Raw genomic sequence first — 16,414 nt, 5'->3', positions numbered from 1 at the left:
TATCCATTCTGCCACTCTTATTTTCACAGGCAGTCAAGATCAAAAAAGCCAAGGACACACTTGAGTTGCTGGAGCTGGTGGCACAGCCAGCTCTCCAAGTCTGCATGCACATCTCGCATGCTGGCTCTGCACAGGTACTTTCCAGCCACTGTCTTGTTTCTGCAGGTAGGAAACCTGTTACACCTTTTGGAAAGCAGCCGAATGACAGAAATCATGGGAGTCAGGGATACAGGGTTCAGTCTAGACCCAGCCACAGCTGGTCAACTGTTTGAACTGAGAAAACAAACAAACAAACAAACAATCAATTACACTCTTGAACAACTCGCCTCAATGTGGCCATTGAGAGCTGCGTGGTGCAATGCCGTCCGCCCCCCTCGGTCAGAGACGTTGACGCTGCTCAGCATGGGGATGATGACTTCTGCACACTTCACTGCCTTGTTTGCAGCCGCCACGTGCAATGGTGTCTGCCAGTTCTTGTCCCGAGCATTGACATCAGCTGAGTGCTTAATCAATACCTGCACTGCTTCCTGCAACGGCAACACAGTAATATTAATAACAAAGCACTTGGAATAAATACATGGCCCACCTCCTTGACAGCTCGCACATATTACCTATGCATAGTACTTCTGCATATCAGACATGGCCAGGAGGAGGGAGAGAGACCAATCAATCAAAACCACCTCTCAGGCTAGTGAAACGACATCATTGATTCAGATGCCAGAGTACACGTCACCTCTGCTGCCATTTAGAGCAGTGTCCTCACAATCAAAATTTCCCAGTTTGATTTTAGTATGTACAAAGTTGCCTATGCAGAGAGCCCAACCTGCTTCATTGATTAATCTTCAGTACCTCAGTCATCATAACTGTGCTCTCACTGAAGAAACGAATGTACTTATTTGAGCTCACTGCTACAGAAATTATTTACAAAATGAAAACCACATCATAATTTTGGACAATAAAATCATAGCAAATTGTGTAAGTTTTATTTATAAACAGGAAAAGGGAGAAAATAAAACAGAATATGTGAAAACAAAATTTTAGCTTTGCAAAAACATGAGAATCACAGGCAAGGGTTGATGCTGGTGTCCCCAAGTTAGCATTAGCATTCCTTCCTTCCCCAAGGGCTATGCCAGGCCAAAGGTCTTCACTGCAACATCCATTCTGTCAGCTTGAGATCAAACAACATCTTTTAAGGTTAATTTTCTTGGTTAAAAGTGAATATTTCCCAGTGAAAAAATGTTCTGTTCTCTCTTGAGAGACTTGCCTCACTGGAGAATTCAAAATCACTTCTTTTCTGCTTCTACTCATGCATCTGCCATTAAGCAACTCAGATGAAAAAACAAGTCTCAAAATTACATTTTGTTTCTTCTTCCTTTTTTCCCCACAAACAAACAAAATACAAAGGAACCACTGGGACACAGTAGCATTCAAGTAGCCTTGTCTGCTAATTACAACTCACAGCTGGTAAGTGGGAGAGCCCTAGTCCTACATAGTACCTTATTCTTTCTCCATAAACTGAAAAGTTTTCTGGTAAGCCCAGCCAAAATGTTATTAATTAGTAACACACCCATACAGTGTCTTTAAACAGCACTTTTATATCTAGGATGGCCCGGGAGAGTGCCTGCAGTCTGTATCGACAATACGTCCATTACTAGGAGTTTTAGTTCTTTGTCTTCATTTTCTACAGCCATCTCACAAACTGTCCTCTACAGATTTGTTCATTTAGTGACATTGCATCCCTTAGGAACACCAATAATATAACTGTTGATGTCTCAACAAGATTTTGTTTTTTCAAATTACAGGCCTACTATTTTTAAAAGTCATTTAAATGTAATTCACTGGAGACCTCCCCAGCTGGGACATGAAATCAGCAGGAAAATTCATGCACTTTGACTCTTAATGAAGGAAAGAAAATGCTACAGGAGAATGTTTAAAAGTAAATAGTAAGGACTGAAAAGTCTAAGCTAAAAATATTTAGACTTTTTTTAAAAAAACATTTGCACATTTTTTGTTTACATCTGCAAATCTGCTGCTCTAACAGATTTGGGATCAAGATGTTAAAATATTTATGAAGAAGTTTTAATTTTATTGCTTGTGCGAGCATGAGGTATCCCTTTTTATTAACATAATCTCTACATGTGCATGCAGTCCATGCCATGTGTAAGCCTCTGTGTTCGGTGTCTGTAGCTATCCCAAGTTATCAGGATCAGATCTCTTATTCAGACTGTCTAAGGCTGAAAGCTGATACATCCATCAACAATCCTGCACAAACACACCTGAGGGCTGTTGATTTGTAAATAAACATTTAAATCCCTAAAGCCCACTTGAAAAATCAATATGACTTAAGTAAAAATGTGTTCGTGCTTTTAATAAATCTATAGAAGGGTGCAGGGAGACAGCTTCCAAATCCTGTGAAAGCTTCGTGGTAAAAGATTGATAAAAAAACCTAAAACTCATAGGTAGTCATTCTAAAAGCCTTTGTGTTCACAGGAACTTCAAAAACAACATCAAGTCCTACTGGTCAACTTTTGGACCATGAGTTCATCTCCTACAATCAATGTGAACTATGAATTCACCTACTGCTACCTACTACTATCACCATCAGTTCTGTCCTATTATATCGATGCTGCACATTTGTTAGGTTGTGTAATAAAGTAAAAGCAGCACCAAAAGAGCCTCAAAATGCTGACTCTTGTTTCAAAGTAAAAAAAAAAAAAAAAAAAAAAAAAAAAAAAAAAAAAAAAAACAGATCAGGAGAAGAAAGCTCTGTGTGTTTATGAAATATATACCAAACCACAAAAAGGCATCAAAGACTGGTGCCTTCCCCTACTGCCTCACTATTGCACCTGGGTACTCACTTTGAGGTACCAGAACTGCTGACACAAGAGAAGATGGTTTCTTATTGTGCAATTGGCCTTCAGCTGACAAAGAGTTAAAGATGAGACATAAACCCACAGAAAGACGTACACTTTCTGTTAGGACTGTCACTGACAATAAAAATCATGTACTCTGACACATCCAAAAAAAGAAACCAAGCACACTGCAATTCCCGCACCAGAAAGATTGTGGCTGTTTTTTAAGGTTTAAGTCTGATCTTTGTTTTCCAACATGGCTTTTTGTATTTTGCCTCATTACAGCATTCATACTCTATCAGATATTCCTTTCAGAGGGTTTCAGTGGATGCCAGCAGCTGGGAAGCTCAGCCAGCAGCCAAACAATGCCCGAGTTCAGAAGCGAGCCCAGGATTCCTGCCTCCAGGCTTGGCAAGCACTGGGACTGTTACGGAGGTGATTCAAGTCCATCAGTCTCTGGAAGACAGCCACCCTCTGTCTCTTTTACAACGCCTCCCCTCGTCCCCAGCAGCCAGTTCGGTTGAGCTCAGTGTTAACTAAGTATTAGGAGGATAAAAGTATACAGGGAGGTCTAAAATGGAAAGCCAAGAATAATGGTGCAGTTGAAAACACAGTCATGCCTGAGCTGCATTCCTGATAGTTATTACTGCTCCTTTTTTTTTGAGATAGCAACGGAAGAAGTACAACATGATGCCAGAAGATTTCTAATTGTCAGGTAGAAGAAATATGGGCTAAGCCTCCTTTATGCATGAATCAAATGTATTAACAGAAAACCTAACGGATGCCTTGAAATGCAATTAACCAAAACAAACTATGTGGTAATGCATGTTGGATCACATACACATCCACTCCCTTCTGGCACACGCACAGCATGCATACATCCATGTGGACTTATTCCTCTTTATTTCACCGCTTGAAGATGACATGACCACTGCAGACCACTGTGGACTCTATCCCGCTTCAGTCCCAGTCACCCACTCCAGCTGACGGTTGATCAATATGACTTGCTATGGTAACATAAAGCATTCCACAAGGTGAAAACCAAGCAGAGTAAGGCTTAATAACTTGTAAAGGCTGGCCTCCAGCTGCAGTGCTAAAGGCCCTGCACACAGAAAAGGCTTTCCCTGTTTGCGTCGTCGTGCTACCTACTAGGGCTCTCACTGGTTTGTTTTTTCCACCAGCATGTAGTTTATGTGCAAAAGCAGGGTAATCAAATCTTACTCACTTCACTTCTTGAAGCAACTGCTCGATGGAGAGGAGTCAGCCACATATTGTCCTTGGCATTAACACGAGCGCCTGCAAGTAAACAGCATAGGTTACATCCATGCCCTGGGTGCACCACCGAAAGTCTTGCTCAACTGCTTCCTAGTAACAAGAGCTGAGCTGTATGTGGTACTCTCAGTGCTCCCCAGGACTCTCCTGGCACCCTGTTCACCTTGGAAATGCACTTCCAGATCCAGGACAGACAGGAGCTGAAGCTTGATTTGGAAGGAAAGGAACTGGATAGGTTGGACTATTATCAGGAGTAGCTTTGTTTGCAGGGCACAAAAGAAGGAATATTTGTGGTAGGGGATGACATACGTATGTATGTATGTATGTGCACATACGTCTATGTATATGCATTTTTTTAGATCAACTGATACAGTTGGGGGAAAAAAAGCAACCCTTTGCTCAGAGCACTGCTGCTGTCTGCAGACATAATGAAAGGAATGAGCGTTAACAACCGCCTCTGGTTTCCAGCTCCATCAGGCAGACCACTAAAAGATGTAACTGCTTCCCTGCTTCGCAAACCTTGCCAACACCAAGAAAACAGAACTGGTAAAAGCTCAGGTTGAGGAGAGAACTGGGCACTTAGTACACCTCAGCTTCTGTAGGTGTTACTCAGCAATCTCAGAAGAGGGATGAAGAAGACTATCTGTTCGCCTCCTGTGCGGTTCAGCGCTAATGTGCACTCCAGCAAAGACAGCTGTGCAAGAGGATGGGCTTGGGGTGGTTTGCCAGAATAAAGGATAAAGGAATAATATTTAACAACTACAGCAGTGCTGGCTGACTGCAGACAAGAAAAAGGATCTTGTACATTTGTGAGATAAAACATTTCTTTGAAAGAAACATTAAAGCTATGCATTAATGTGATACCCCAGAAAGACAATCTAGTGAGAAGGGCTAGAGAAACTAATTTTTAAAAACACTTAACCTGAAAACGTTCTATCTCTCAGGTCTGCTGGTAGCAGTACTAGTCTGAGAAGACCAGCACATGCAGAAAAATTTCAGAGAAGCACAGGCATCATACACATAGCCTGGATGAGCCTCTGAACTTCATGAACAAAGGGATTCTTAAGCTTCATTTTGCACCATAACTTAAATGCATGCAAAAGCCTGTAATTAATAAATCACACTCTCTGAATCAGAAGTACTTTCTGAGAGCCATTTCTCAGGAATATTAAGGTGCTTGCCTCTGAATCACAGCGGTTACTGGGAATTGTGCTAGATAATCAGACAAGAAACAAGTTCTTTCTTATTTCCACAAGTTGGGATGTAACTTTTTTGGCTGTAAGGAAAAGAAAACCACTGAATCTGAGGAAGCTGTTAGCTCCTGTTGCCTTCATGAAAAGGCCATTACAGTTGATACATGTTAGTATCCTGCCCTTTGCCTCCACTGCCCAAGGCTCTAGAGGGACTAAGGCAACAAACTCCTCCACCATCAGAAAGCTGACAGACGGGACTCCAAGGCACCTTACCTTATACTGATTTGGCCTGGTAGGGGTCTTGGGGATGCAATTTGCCTAGACGAATTCCTAATGCTTCCCACCAAATACCTCTTTTCAGGTTTAGCAATTTATTTTGTGTTTGCCTTGGTTTTTTGCCTTATGTTCTTAACTAAGGTTTCTTTTGGTTTATTTCTACCCATTCACTAACTCCTACAAGCAGATGGTCGCAAATCAGAAAGGCTTATGTGTGGAGTAGCGAAGTGTGACAAACATATCATTCCTCAGTATTCAACAACTCCAGTGGCATTGGTGAACATGAACATGATTAGAAAACCTAGGGAAGTGTCTCTGTCAGCAGCTATTCATGCCTTTCACTGATCCACTTAAACTCTGAGAAACTGAAATAGTTGCCAAGAAAACAGCTAAAGAAAATAATAACAGCAAAACAATACCAGTGTAAATAAAATAATACACAGCATGCTATCAGCCTTTTCTTCCTCAGCTGTTTTCCACATCCCTTTACCTCTGTGCTTTGGGACTCTTTATGCAACAAAGTGAAATTGCTCTTACATATCTATTTCAATGCATCTGCTGAATATATTTGTGATTCTGCTTTTAAAGAGCTGCACAATTCAGTTGTCATCTGTTACAGGAGTCACTGTTGTTTATTTACTGAGGTGCACATTTTCTGAAGAGACTTCAAAATGTTTCCCTCTGTACTGCTTGGTTACTTCACCAAAATTCAGCTTTTAGGTTCCCAGCAGTTCCTTTCACGCAATGGATAACAATAATGAAAAAACTTCATCAGCACTGATGCTCACTTTCAAGGACAGAAAATATCTGTCATTTTAAAGGAGATCAAGTGGAGGCAGTCAGAGAGCAATGCTCATGTTTTCAAAGGTTTCCTCTACACTTCGCAAACTTGAATGTCCATCCTGTGACAGCCCAGGGGACAGCTCTTTGAAAGCACTGAGGCACACAGAAATCCAACTCTAAAGACTAAGTGTGCTACAACATGCTAAGACATGTAAAATGAGCTATGTCTAAAAATCAGAAGCTTAAATTTTCAAATCCATCCCACAATGCTTCCTCAAAGTCACCCAGAAATTCAATGTCGCTCTCTTCACTCTGGACCAAGTACATTAACCATGTTTTAGTGCGCCTCCTACAACACTCTGAATTAACCTGTATTCATAAGGCCAAAGAGGGCTGATAACTCACTCAAAATGGTGAATACGGTGTCCTTCATAGTACAATCTTCCTTGAAAAGATCATAGAATCAATCATCAAGGTTGGAAAAGACCTTGAAGATCATCCAGTCCAACCATTAACCTGACACTGACAGTTCCCAACTCCACCAGATCCCTCAGCGCTATGTCAGCCTGACTCTTAAACCCCTCCAGGGATGGGGACTCCACCACCTCCCTGGGCAGCCCATTCCAACACCCAACAACCCCTTCTGGAAAGAAATGCTTCCTAATAGCCAGTCTAAACCTTCCCTGGTACAACTTGAGGCCATTCCCTCTTGTCCTATCCCTTGTTACTTGGTTAAAGAGACTCATCCCCAGCTCTCTGCACCCTCCTTTCAGGGAGCTGTAGAGGGCGATGAGGTCTCCCCTCAGCCTCCTCTTCTCCAGACTAAACCCCCCCAGTTCCCTCAGCCGCTCCCCGTACGACCTGTGCTCCAGACCCTGCACCAGCTCCGTTGCCCTTCTCTGGACACGCTCGAGTCATTCAATGTCCTTTTTGTAGTGAGGGGCCCAAAACTGAACACAGGAATCGAGGGGCGGCCTCACCAGTGCCCAGTACAGGGGTGAGATCCCTTCCCTGTCCCTGCTGGCCACGCTATTGCTGACACAAGCCAGGATGACATTGGCCTTCTTGGCCCCCTGGGCACACTGCTGGCTCCTGTTCAGACAGCTAAAAGATAAGCTGCTTTAAAGATTTTCCTTAACATCCTTTAAGGTAGCCACAGCACTGACTCAACCCATAAAATATACACTTAAAAAAAAACCCTCTCCAGAGAAAAGCCTCTTCTCAGCCCCTTCCTCGGCACTCTGCCCTTTGGAGGGCTTGTACCAGGGCCTGAAGGAAAGGCTTGGCTCTTGGATTTGCTCTGTGAGGTTGAAGTAGACAACATAACATATAATGTTACAGACAAAATCAATAGAGAGGAAACTTTCTGTAATCCACTCTTCTTTAATATGGCTGTTTTGTAATCTTTGCCATCTTTCACTCTTAAATTTTTCTGCCAAAAGAGGAAATAAATCTGCAATTGCCTCTGTTCTTTTGAGATATGAAATAAACAACCTGATGCTGGCTTTCAGGAATAGTTAACATCTCTTTATCCTAACCAAAGTACAATTTTCCATGCAGCACATCTGCCAAATCCACAGGTCTCTAATAAATCTAAATTCTGTAGTCTAAATCTCTGAAATCAGAGATGGACAATGGAGGAAGGAAACTCTATTCTTTAACCTATTAATGACATTATTAATGTGCACCTTTCCAACTCCTGCTATGAGACACAGCAATAGGCACACAAAAGTAAAAGGAATGACCCCCACCTCATACACACCCCCAGACACAATGCAAAGATCAGTACAAATAAACTATAACAACAGAGTGGCACCACCCAATAGATGGAACTGGGACCCACAACATGAGAGCAGCACAACACTGTGGCCAGATGTGAACACAGGAACTGAACACCTACATGTCAGAAACAGGAGGTCAGGCAGGATCTCCTCGGAGGCGGCCTGGGGATCCCACCAGGTGAGCGCGCACAAGTCCTGGGTCACTCATGAAGGAGTGAGGAGACAGTACTGGGACGGTCTGTAAACTTTCACCCAAAGGGGATACTCCTAATCCCCAAGGACAGGAGTGTCAAAGCCACAGGGAAGGCAGGGAGAAGGCTGCCTCTTAAATCTGCCTATTCTTTAGCCTGCCATAAAAGAAGCAGCCCTGACTATATGTTCAGGTTACACAGCACTTTCCCCTGCTGCCTATACAACAGGGCTGGCCCAGAACCTGATGCGCATGTGACAGCCTCGTTTTCAAAATCTATGTGGCAGAGCTTACCAGGAACCCTTCCAAAGCATGCCAGGGTTTGTCCTTTTCCTCAGCTACTGTGCAGTTTATGAAGGATGGATGTCAATACTGCATGCACACTCCTAGTGTGTAATTTTCTTGCCAAGAAGCTCAGAGCCGTCTGAAATAGTAAGGCATAGTAATATGGCCAACATCACAAGCTCCTTGGTGACAGAGCTCAAACATTATGCCCTTGGGCACCAGCTCAAAACCCAGGAGCGGGAAAGGTACCAGCACAAATGAGAATAGAGCTTGTATTTGCCCAGACAGTTCTTCTTGTACATCCATGACTGTGTCATCATACAGAACTTCATTTATGTGAGATGGTCACCCTGTTCCTTCTCCTTCTTGAAGGAAAGGAGGTGAAGAGATGCTCAAAGCTCCCTGCTTTCATGTAGCCTGGAAAAATAAAACCACACAGCACATTTCTCCAGTTTGAACCATAGGATTATGGATCAGACCTTCGAGCTGGTGTAAATCTACCTAGCTCTGACACTTAATGGAATGGGGTGATTCATAACAGTCGAGGGATCTGGCACTGTCTCTCCTGTATCAATTCCAGACTCCATTTCAGTGGCTACCTAGAAAGCCATTTCTGGTCTGTCTCCAACCACCTGGGCAGAAGTTTTATTCAACAGACACTACATTTATTTGTGCTGCCACCAGTTCAGGGGCCACAAATCTCAGAGTGTGCATATTTCATTTAATTTCTCTCCTCGGCCCTGTACAAAATGCAATGGGTTGCTACTCCTCCTAGCTTCTACTAATGATGAGAATATGATTGTTTGACATCAACAGCAAGCATTTTTGTGCTTTCTCTCTGTGCAAACACCGTCTCAATTTAAGTCAGACAACAAAGTTTTTCTGCTTATACAACTAAATGTTATGATCAGATTAGTCTTTTAAGATATGCTTTTACAAATAAAGTTTACTGAATGAAGAGGTGAAGCAAAGGGAAGATGCTGCTGTTGTTTTTGGAGCCTAGTTCACAGAGAGATCGTAATAATGAAGAGGTGCAGAGTAACTCATAAATCTGCTCCTCCAAACCTCATAAATCTCCAAATCTGCTCTTGGATACAAGTACTGATACTCATCATGAGTAATGATACTTCAGAGATTAAAGTCACAGGTAGAATATGCAACACAAGATTAATTTCGACAACGTGTGAGCTACTTGGAAAGATCCACACAGGTCCTGCAGACTGAACCCCAGCACAATCCCATTGACACAAAGTCCAATTTTTAAAAGCCCACAATATAAGTTTTTCACACTCACTCGGATGTAGTAAAACAGCCAAGACGTATCACCTGCATTTTATGCTGTTGACCAGACAAACCCTATAGCCCATGGATGACATTTTGGCAGTGAGGTGATGGAACTAAGCATCCCAGAAGAACATTAGATAGTCTCCTCCCCTCATTAGGAATGTGATAGAAAACAAGATTGTTCACCAGGACATTTTTTGATGTTATGGGTATTCAGAAGAGAAATGAGCAGAACAACTTCATCTTCCTCTTTATGTGGATATTGACTGTGCTGTTACTTGCAAAACTTGAAAAAAGACATTGTTCCTGCAATCTTTTCACACTAGAATGGAACAGTATGCAGCAAACACCAACACACTGCAAAAACACATGCACAGATGAAGTTTATTAACTCTTATCTCCCAGTGAAGAAAACGATGTTTGCATTTAGCATATTGAAAATCCACCCAAGTATAACCTGTCAGCAGAGGAACATTCATTTAAATCATTATGTTGGTCCTCTAAGCAGGAGGCTGGATCAGGTAACCTCTAGAAATCCTTTCCAGCCGGAATTATTGTGGGATTTGAGATTGGAAATGAGAAGGTGCCTCGCAATCACAGGACTGATAGTTCTGAAATAACTTTCTAAAAATAATGCAACTCATTTGAAGAAGCAGTCTAATAATCTGCGAAACCAATCATATAGCAAGGTTGCTTGAAAGGGGTTAGATTGTACCATAAAGTTCCTTTCAATTCCACATTCTTAAACCTCCATAAGTACATTTCTCCAGTTTAGAAAAACACTCCCTTTGAAATCTGCAAGCACATCCAGGAGTTTTCCAGGAATTATGTGTAATTCTTGAGAGATGCCTGCTTCATGCTTTATTCTGACATATTTTGATCATGTTTTTTGTCACTAAAGCAGTGGGAAATATTTTTTTTTCCTTTAGATACATCATGCTGCACAGTTTCTATTCTCCAAATCAACTTCCCAACTCTTAGAATCACATTTCTAATGCAAATACCACTTAAAATTCGAACTCTTTCATAACTTTTTTGCTATTATTCCATAATAATTTTTGCCTAACAGGAATTCTTGGCTTGTACTCCAGGACATGAGCCCACATTTCAAATATGTACTTCAGCAAGTGTCTAAATTCACGATACTGTCAGTTTGAACACTTTAAAAGTCTTTCAAACCTAATTGATTTGTTTATTAATTCCGCTCAGTCACAGTGCATGTTTTATAATTGTTTCACCAAATTTAAAAGTACTTTTTAAGCTTGCAACAACTGCAACCAGCTCTGTGAAACTCAGAAACAGGCGCTACCCAAAGCTCACACATATATGCTTTGCTGGGTATTCACTGTAGCTTTAAAATTAGCTAATTTATAGTTAATAACAGTGAGGGACACTACCTTACCTGACAAAATGAGAAGCTCAATGATGTCTGCATCCCCCAGGAACGATGCGACATGAAGAGGAGTTCGTTTCTCAGCATCCTACAAAACCATACATTGCCCAGTTACAAAGCATAGTAAATAACTGCAGTGTTAATGTTCAAGAGCAATGAATTTGTATATAGGCTTTATTTTTCTATGTGTATTTCTGTTTAGAATTAGAAACGTAATCTAAACCAATGAAAGAACAAAATTCAAGGTCTGAACAACACACTTCCTCCCAGTAATTCTCAACTTTTTTATCACTTGGTTCCACCAGATCTTGCAGACACTGTCTTTACTTGATATCCTGTTCACAGGTACATCAAATCAACTCCAAAATGAGGGAAGACATCATCCCTGGGTCTCTTTCGGAAACAGTTTCCACTCTAAATACTGCAGTGACATAATTCAGATGCTTCTGGACTTTAGACTTTGTAACGCAGTTTGCATCAACAATATGACACCAGACTCTTCAGAAGGGTCTGGAACCATACCCTTGGGAATGGTTTGGAACCACACACAAGGACAAGATGCAGTCCTCTAAATCTACGAAGGTTCTTGTACATCATTTAGCCTGGCTGTCTACAGCAGTCCAAAATGGGTTTGTACACCTTGATTGACCTTTAAACACAAATAAAAATTTAAATTTAAAAGAATTGCTAATAATCATATATACAATTTCTGAAGTACATCTACTTTTATTTAATTTCTGTAATCTTCAGCCTTAGGGAGTCACATTTTAAGATTTTCTTTTCTAACTTCAAAGGGTATAAATACAGCATTTACAAAAAACTCTTTCTTTTGTTGCTTTATTCAGATGATTCCAGAACACAGGCCTTTAAAACAAACTGCTAAACATTGTAATACGGGCCACAAAAGTCACAAGAACTGCTAATACTGCTAATCGTGCTATTTGACCTTTGTTTCCAGTCTTAAATGTACTTCGTTTCAGTTTCTTATCCACTAATACAAAACAAGTTCTACAAGACATATCCATCAAACTTAACGAATTACAACCCACCAACACTAAACACTGTAAGCAGGTAACAGATGCAACAGTTCCTGCAAATGATATCAACACAGAAACCCTAGTGGTATTTACACTCTCTCCCTGAAACATGTCTCTGAGCTTGTCAAGTAAAACATCACTTTCAACATGTCCAAGAGGTCACCAACCGCAAGCTGTTTTGGACTGTCTTCAAAATATGCTATAAATGTGGAAAACATCAGTGCAACAGAACCATCTGTCATGTAAATGCTGAAAATTGTTTTCCAGCACTGTGAGACACAGAGCCACTGGTCACCAGAATAAATTACATTTAATTTTTATATTTTTGGGTCTTTTCAAACATACATGATGTATGTAGTCCTCAGATTCTGCTGCAGTGGCTTTTGATGTTACATATTGGGCATGCACATAAAACACTCAAAAGACAGATTATGGGACAGCCTGGTTGTCACAGGTCAGAGGGAAAGATACCTTACAGAACTTCACCTCCTCACATGGTAGGCAAATTAAAACAATATTAAGCAGTGTCCGTCCAGCTATGTCAAAATCACAAGCTCGAGGTCTCATATGCTCAGATCCTAAGACATAATCCACCACAGACTTTTACAGGCTACATGAGTGCATACAAGACCTTTCATAAGTAAGTATTGATTCATATTACTTGTCCTAAGGCTATCCATGGCAAAAAATACACTAAGACTGATCAAACATTTGTACAAAAATAGATTTGGTGGTTTGTTTGGGTTTTTTTTAGCTTGTTCATTTTAATACACAAATCTTTCTTTAGCACAGTGTAGTATTTGTAATACCTATTGCACCTGTCAGTGATAAATTTTGGGGCAGCTTCTTGCAACACAGCCAAGTTTGGCAACAGAACAGAGTAGTCTGAAGTTGAATGTTAACGGTACAAGACCAAGCAATTTTCTACATTGAGGAACCAAGCCTATTCAGTGTTTTTTCTGATTATAAGCGATGTTTTATACTAAACTGCAAATCTGATAGAAAATTGATAATTGAAGGAGGAAAGGACATGAAACAGAAAAGTAGAATTTTTATCCTTCTGTAATGGGAATAACTCTGTAAGAATTCTCTTTCACTTTTTAAAATCAATGCAAAATTCTATCAAATTAAGTGAGAATCAGGTCTTCAGAGAAAGACGGGTTTAGTCACGTAACTGAATTTAAGCTTAATTTCTCCAAGAGTGAAATGCCAGGGTTTCAACCCCAAGCCCCAAATTAAGGTTGACATATGGGTGATTCCCACAACCCTTCCCAAAGTGGGGGTGAGTTTGCCTTTAGGCTTCCCTCCAGGGTGGTGCCAGCCTGGCAGACAGAGCCATTGGGTAAAGGAGCCCCAGGTGTCCCACATTAAGTAACCCAAGGTCAGGTGTCCCACTGAGGGATAAAAGCTAGGACCACTTGCAGGCAGGGGCAGTGTCTGTCTGTGAGGTGGATGCCTTGTGTGGAGTTCCCTGTTGGGGAAGGATCTCCCGCCTCCTTGGGACTGGGCTCCAGTCAGGTCTGGCTGTTGTAAACACGGGCTGTGTAGAGATCCAGTGTGTGGCTTCCTTGGTCTTATGTATTTGGCTTGTTGACTTGGTTGTCTCCCATCCCTTCTATGGGAGACTAGACTGCATGTCACCATTTATTCCACCCATTGTTGGTTGTGGGGTGTCGCTGTTGGGGTCAGTGGGATTGATGTCGATTATGTATAATCTGACTTGTTTGTACCCCCAGCGCTCACCCATGTACTGACCCTTTTGTATCAAATACAATTTGGTTATTGGTTCATCTTTATGCTGGCTGTGTCCTTTAGGCTAGGCCTGATAACTGGCAAAACCAAGAGGAAATAAACCCTAAATTTTTTCCATTTATCACAACCAGGCACAAATCAGAGTTCACCCTCACATGAGATGACAAAACCCAATGTGTGGTATAGAAAATTAAAAACCCACAGAAGAGCCCTACAGGCAATGTGTTCAGGAGTCTGGCGAAGAGAAGTCCACACACAACACCTGCAGCTGAGCGTGCAGTTGAGCAACTCAGCGGAGGAACATCCTCAAGTTCCTGTTTACGCTCTATACAAGGCTGACACAGAAATGGAGGAACTGATGCATCTACCAATCTGCCCAACCTTGTGTTCTCCTTAAAGCTGTGTACTGCTTTAGCAAGACTTAAATAGCTCACTGGCTTTGGGTCTGGCCCATGCACTAACGTCTATTCAGCTACAGATGTCCTTGTGGCATGATGGTAGTAAAAGGAGTACAAGTAAATCAATAATGATCTAAAGGCTACAGAGAGAGGAGTAAAAAGAAAATTTGTCATTTCAGGGAAAGGTCTGGCAGTACCCCAAACCTGAACATATATTATCAAGGCAAGGAAAGGAGATGGGAGCAAGAATAACAGGATTACAAATAGCATTAAGACAAATGATCAGATCTGCTTCAAGTGCAGTTATCAGAGAAACAAAGTTCTGTATGAGACAGTAAATAAACTAAACAACAGCCAGAAAATCATGCTGAGATGAGATAAACACTCTTTCCCCAAAACTGTATTAATGACTTACATTAGTTCACAGCAAAGATGATGCTGCATTTTAACATTATCTGTACACATTAATTTTTTTTTTAAAGTACCGATAAAGGCAATTAAGAATTTAACAAACAGGCAACCAAGGACAGAAGGCCTCAGCAAGAAAAAACACTCAACACATGCTTAAACTGTTCAAGTGATCACAGTGACACTGATAAGGCATTTCGAAGCTTAGAGATAGGCTGGTCTTTAAGTGCTTTACTGGATCAGAGGCTCCCAAGTACACAAAGATTAGCAGAATAGTGGCTTGGATGGATCATATCAGCAGATGTAAAATATTCGGGCACATTAAGAAAAAAGCCAACAGTTTCTACTCAACACAGCCTACATCTCAAAGTACATAATGGATTTGAACTTTTGTATCAATTGCAGCTGTTCAGATCTGATGTTTGGAACAGTTATTTGCTATTAAAATGTAAGTGCAACTGCTACAGAAAACAAATGCCTGTATCCTTTTTTTGTCACCAAAGTGACTAAGCAGCCAACAGGACTAGTTCAGCACAGAAGGAAGCACCACAGAACCAGAGTTAATGACGTTTCACTAGTACGAAGTGTTTGGATCCCCAGCACTTCCAAGCAGCCAGCCATCTGCCTGGGTGGCAGAATAAACAAAAATATATCAGAGGCATATGAATGGCTACAACTTCCATTGATACAAGGTTAAACAAGACAATAGCAGAAACAAACCTCCTGTTTATTAACTACCTTTAGACCTGAGCATATCTTAATTAAATAGCCCAAAGTAGCTGGTACCATTAAAAAAAACCCCAAACATTCAGATGCAACTTGCCTCCATAAAAATTAAATACTGGGAAATAGTTGGGAACTACTGAAAAAGCTAAAAGCAAACAAGCAGCTACTTCTTGAGCTATTTACAACCATTTAGAACCAAAAGTTGATGCTGTGCAAAGAAAATCTCTGGCGCTTCAGGATTTCCTCCCTCTCACAGATTCTTTTATTAAAGCCTGTAATTCACAAAGCAAATTGAAATGCTTAACTGCGAGCACCAGCTGGGAGGTGAAAGTCAAGCTGTGTAACTTACGCCTGGTGCTCTTTCTTCTGTATTACCAAGCACATAGGTTCTCATCTCAAACTGCAGATCCTGGTTCCAGCACCTCTCATCACCCCCATCTGTGGTTTAGCCTCAGAAACAAAGATTTTTCTGGACTGAGTCTGAAGACTAATTGCCATGAGGTGGAAGAAGCAAACACTTTGATCTTCTAGAGACAAGAAAAATTATCTTCCCCCTCCCTCCCCCATCTAACCCTTTTCTTCCATGAGATTGACAGTAGCTTTCATGCTAGAAAAAGATAATTTAAAATGAATTACTAATCCTAGATTGAGACTGTAGAAACTGTTATCCTAAACTAATGGAAATATTGTAATGTTTATATCAGTGAGTTTTCCAGTGTAAGGCTCAAAAGCTAGAATTAAGTAACTCTCCTATTTTTATAAATAATGCAATATTGATGGGGGG

The 16,414-nt window shown here is 41.1% G+C and overlaps 1 protein-coding gene across 8 annotated transcripts in view; it reads right to left on the bottom strand.

The window, feature by feature from the left end:
* ANKRD44 (ankyrin repeat domain 44) overlaps positions 1-16,414 on the bottom strand; it is a 142,095-nt gene that overhangs the window by 58,988 nt on the left and 66,693 nt on the right. For all 8 annotated transcript variants that reach the window (XM_026852322.1, XM_026852323.1, XM_026852327.1 and 5 more), the window contains exons 3-5: positions 11,319-11,397; positions 4,078-4,148; positions 327-527 (exon numbers count right to left, since the gene is read on the bottom strand). In XM_026852322.1, the coding sequence (XP_026708123.1) occupies positions 327-527; positions 4,078-4,148; positions 11,319-11,397 (351 nt within the window). The remainder of the gene's footprint in view (positions 1-326; positions 528-4,077; positions 4,149-11,318; positions 11,398-16,414) is intronic.

The sequence above is a fragment of the Athene cunicularia genome (assembly GCF_003259725.1).
Source record: "Athene cunicularia isolate RWA chromosome 7 unlocalized genomic scaffold, athCun1 chr7_part1, whole genome shotgun sequence".
Taxonomy (NCBI): domain Eukaryota; kingdom Metazoa; phylum Chordata; class Aves; order Strigiformes; family Strigidae; genus Athene; species Athene cunicularia.
This window is presented reverse-complemented; position numbering and strand designations above follow the sequence as displayed.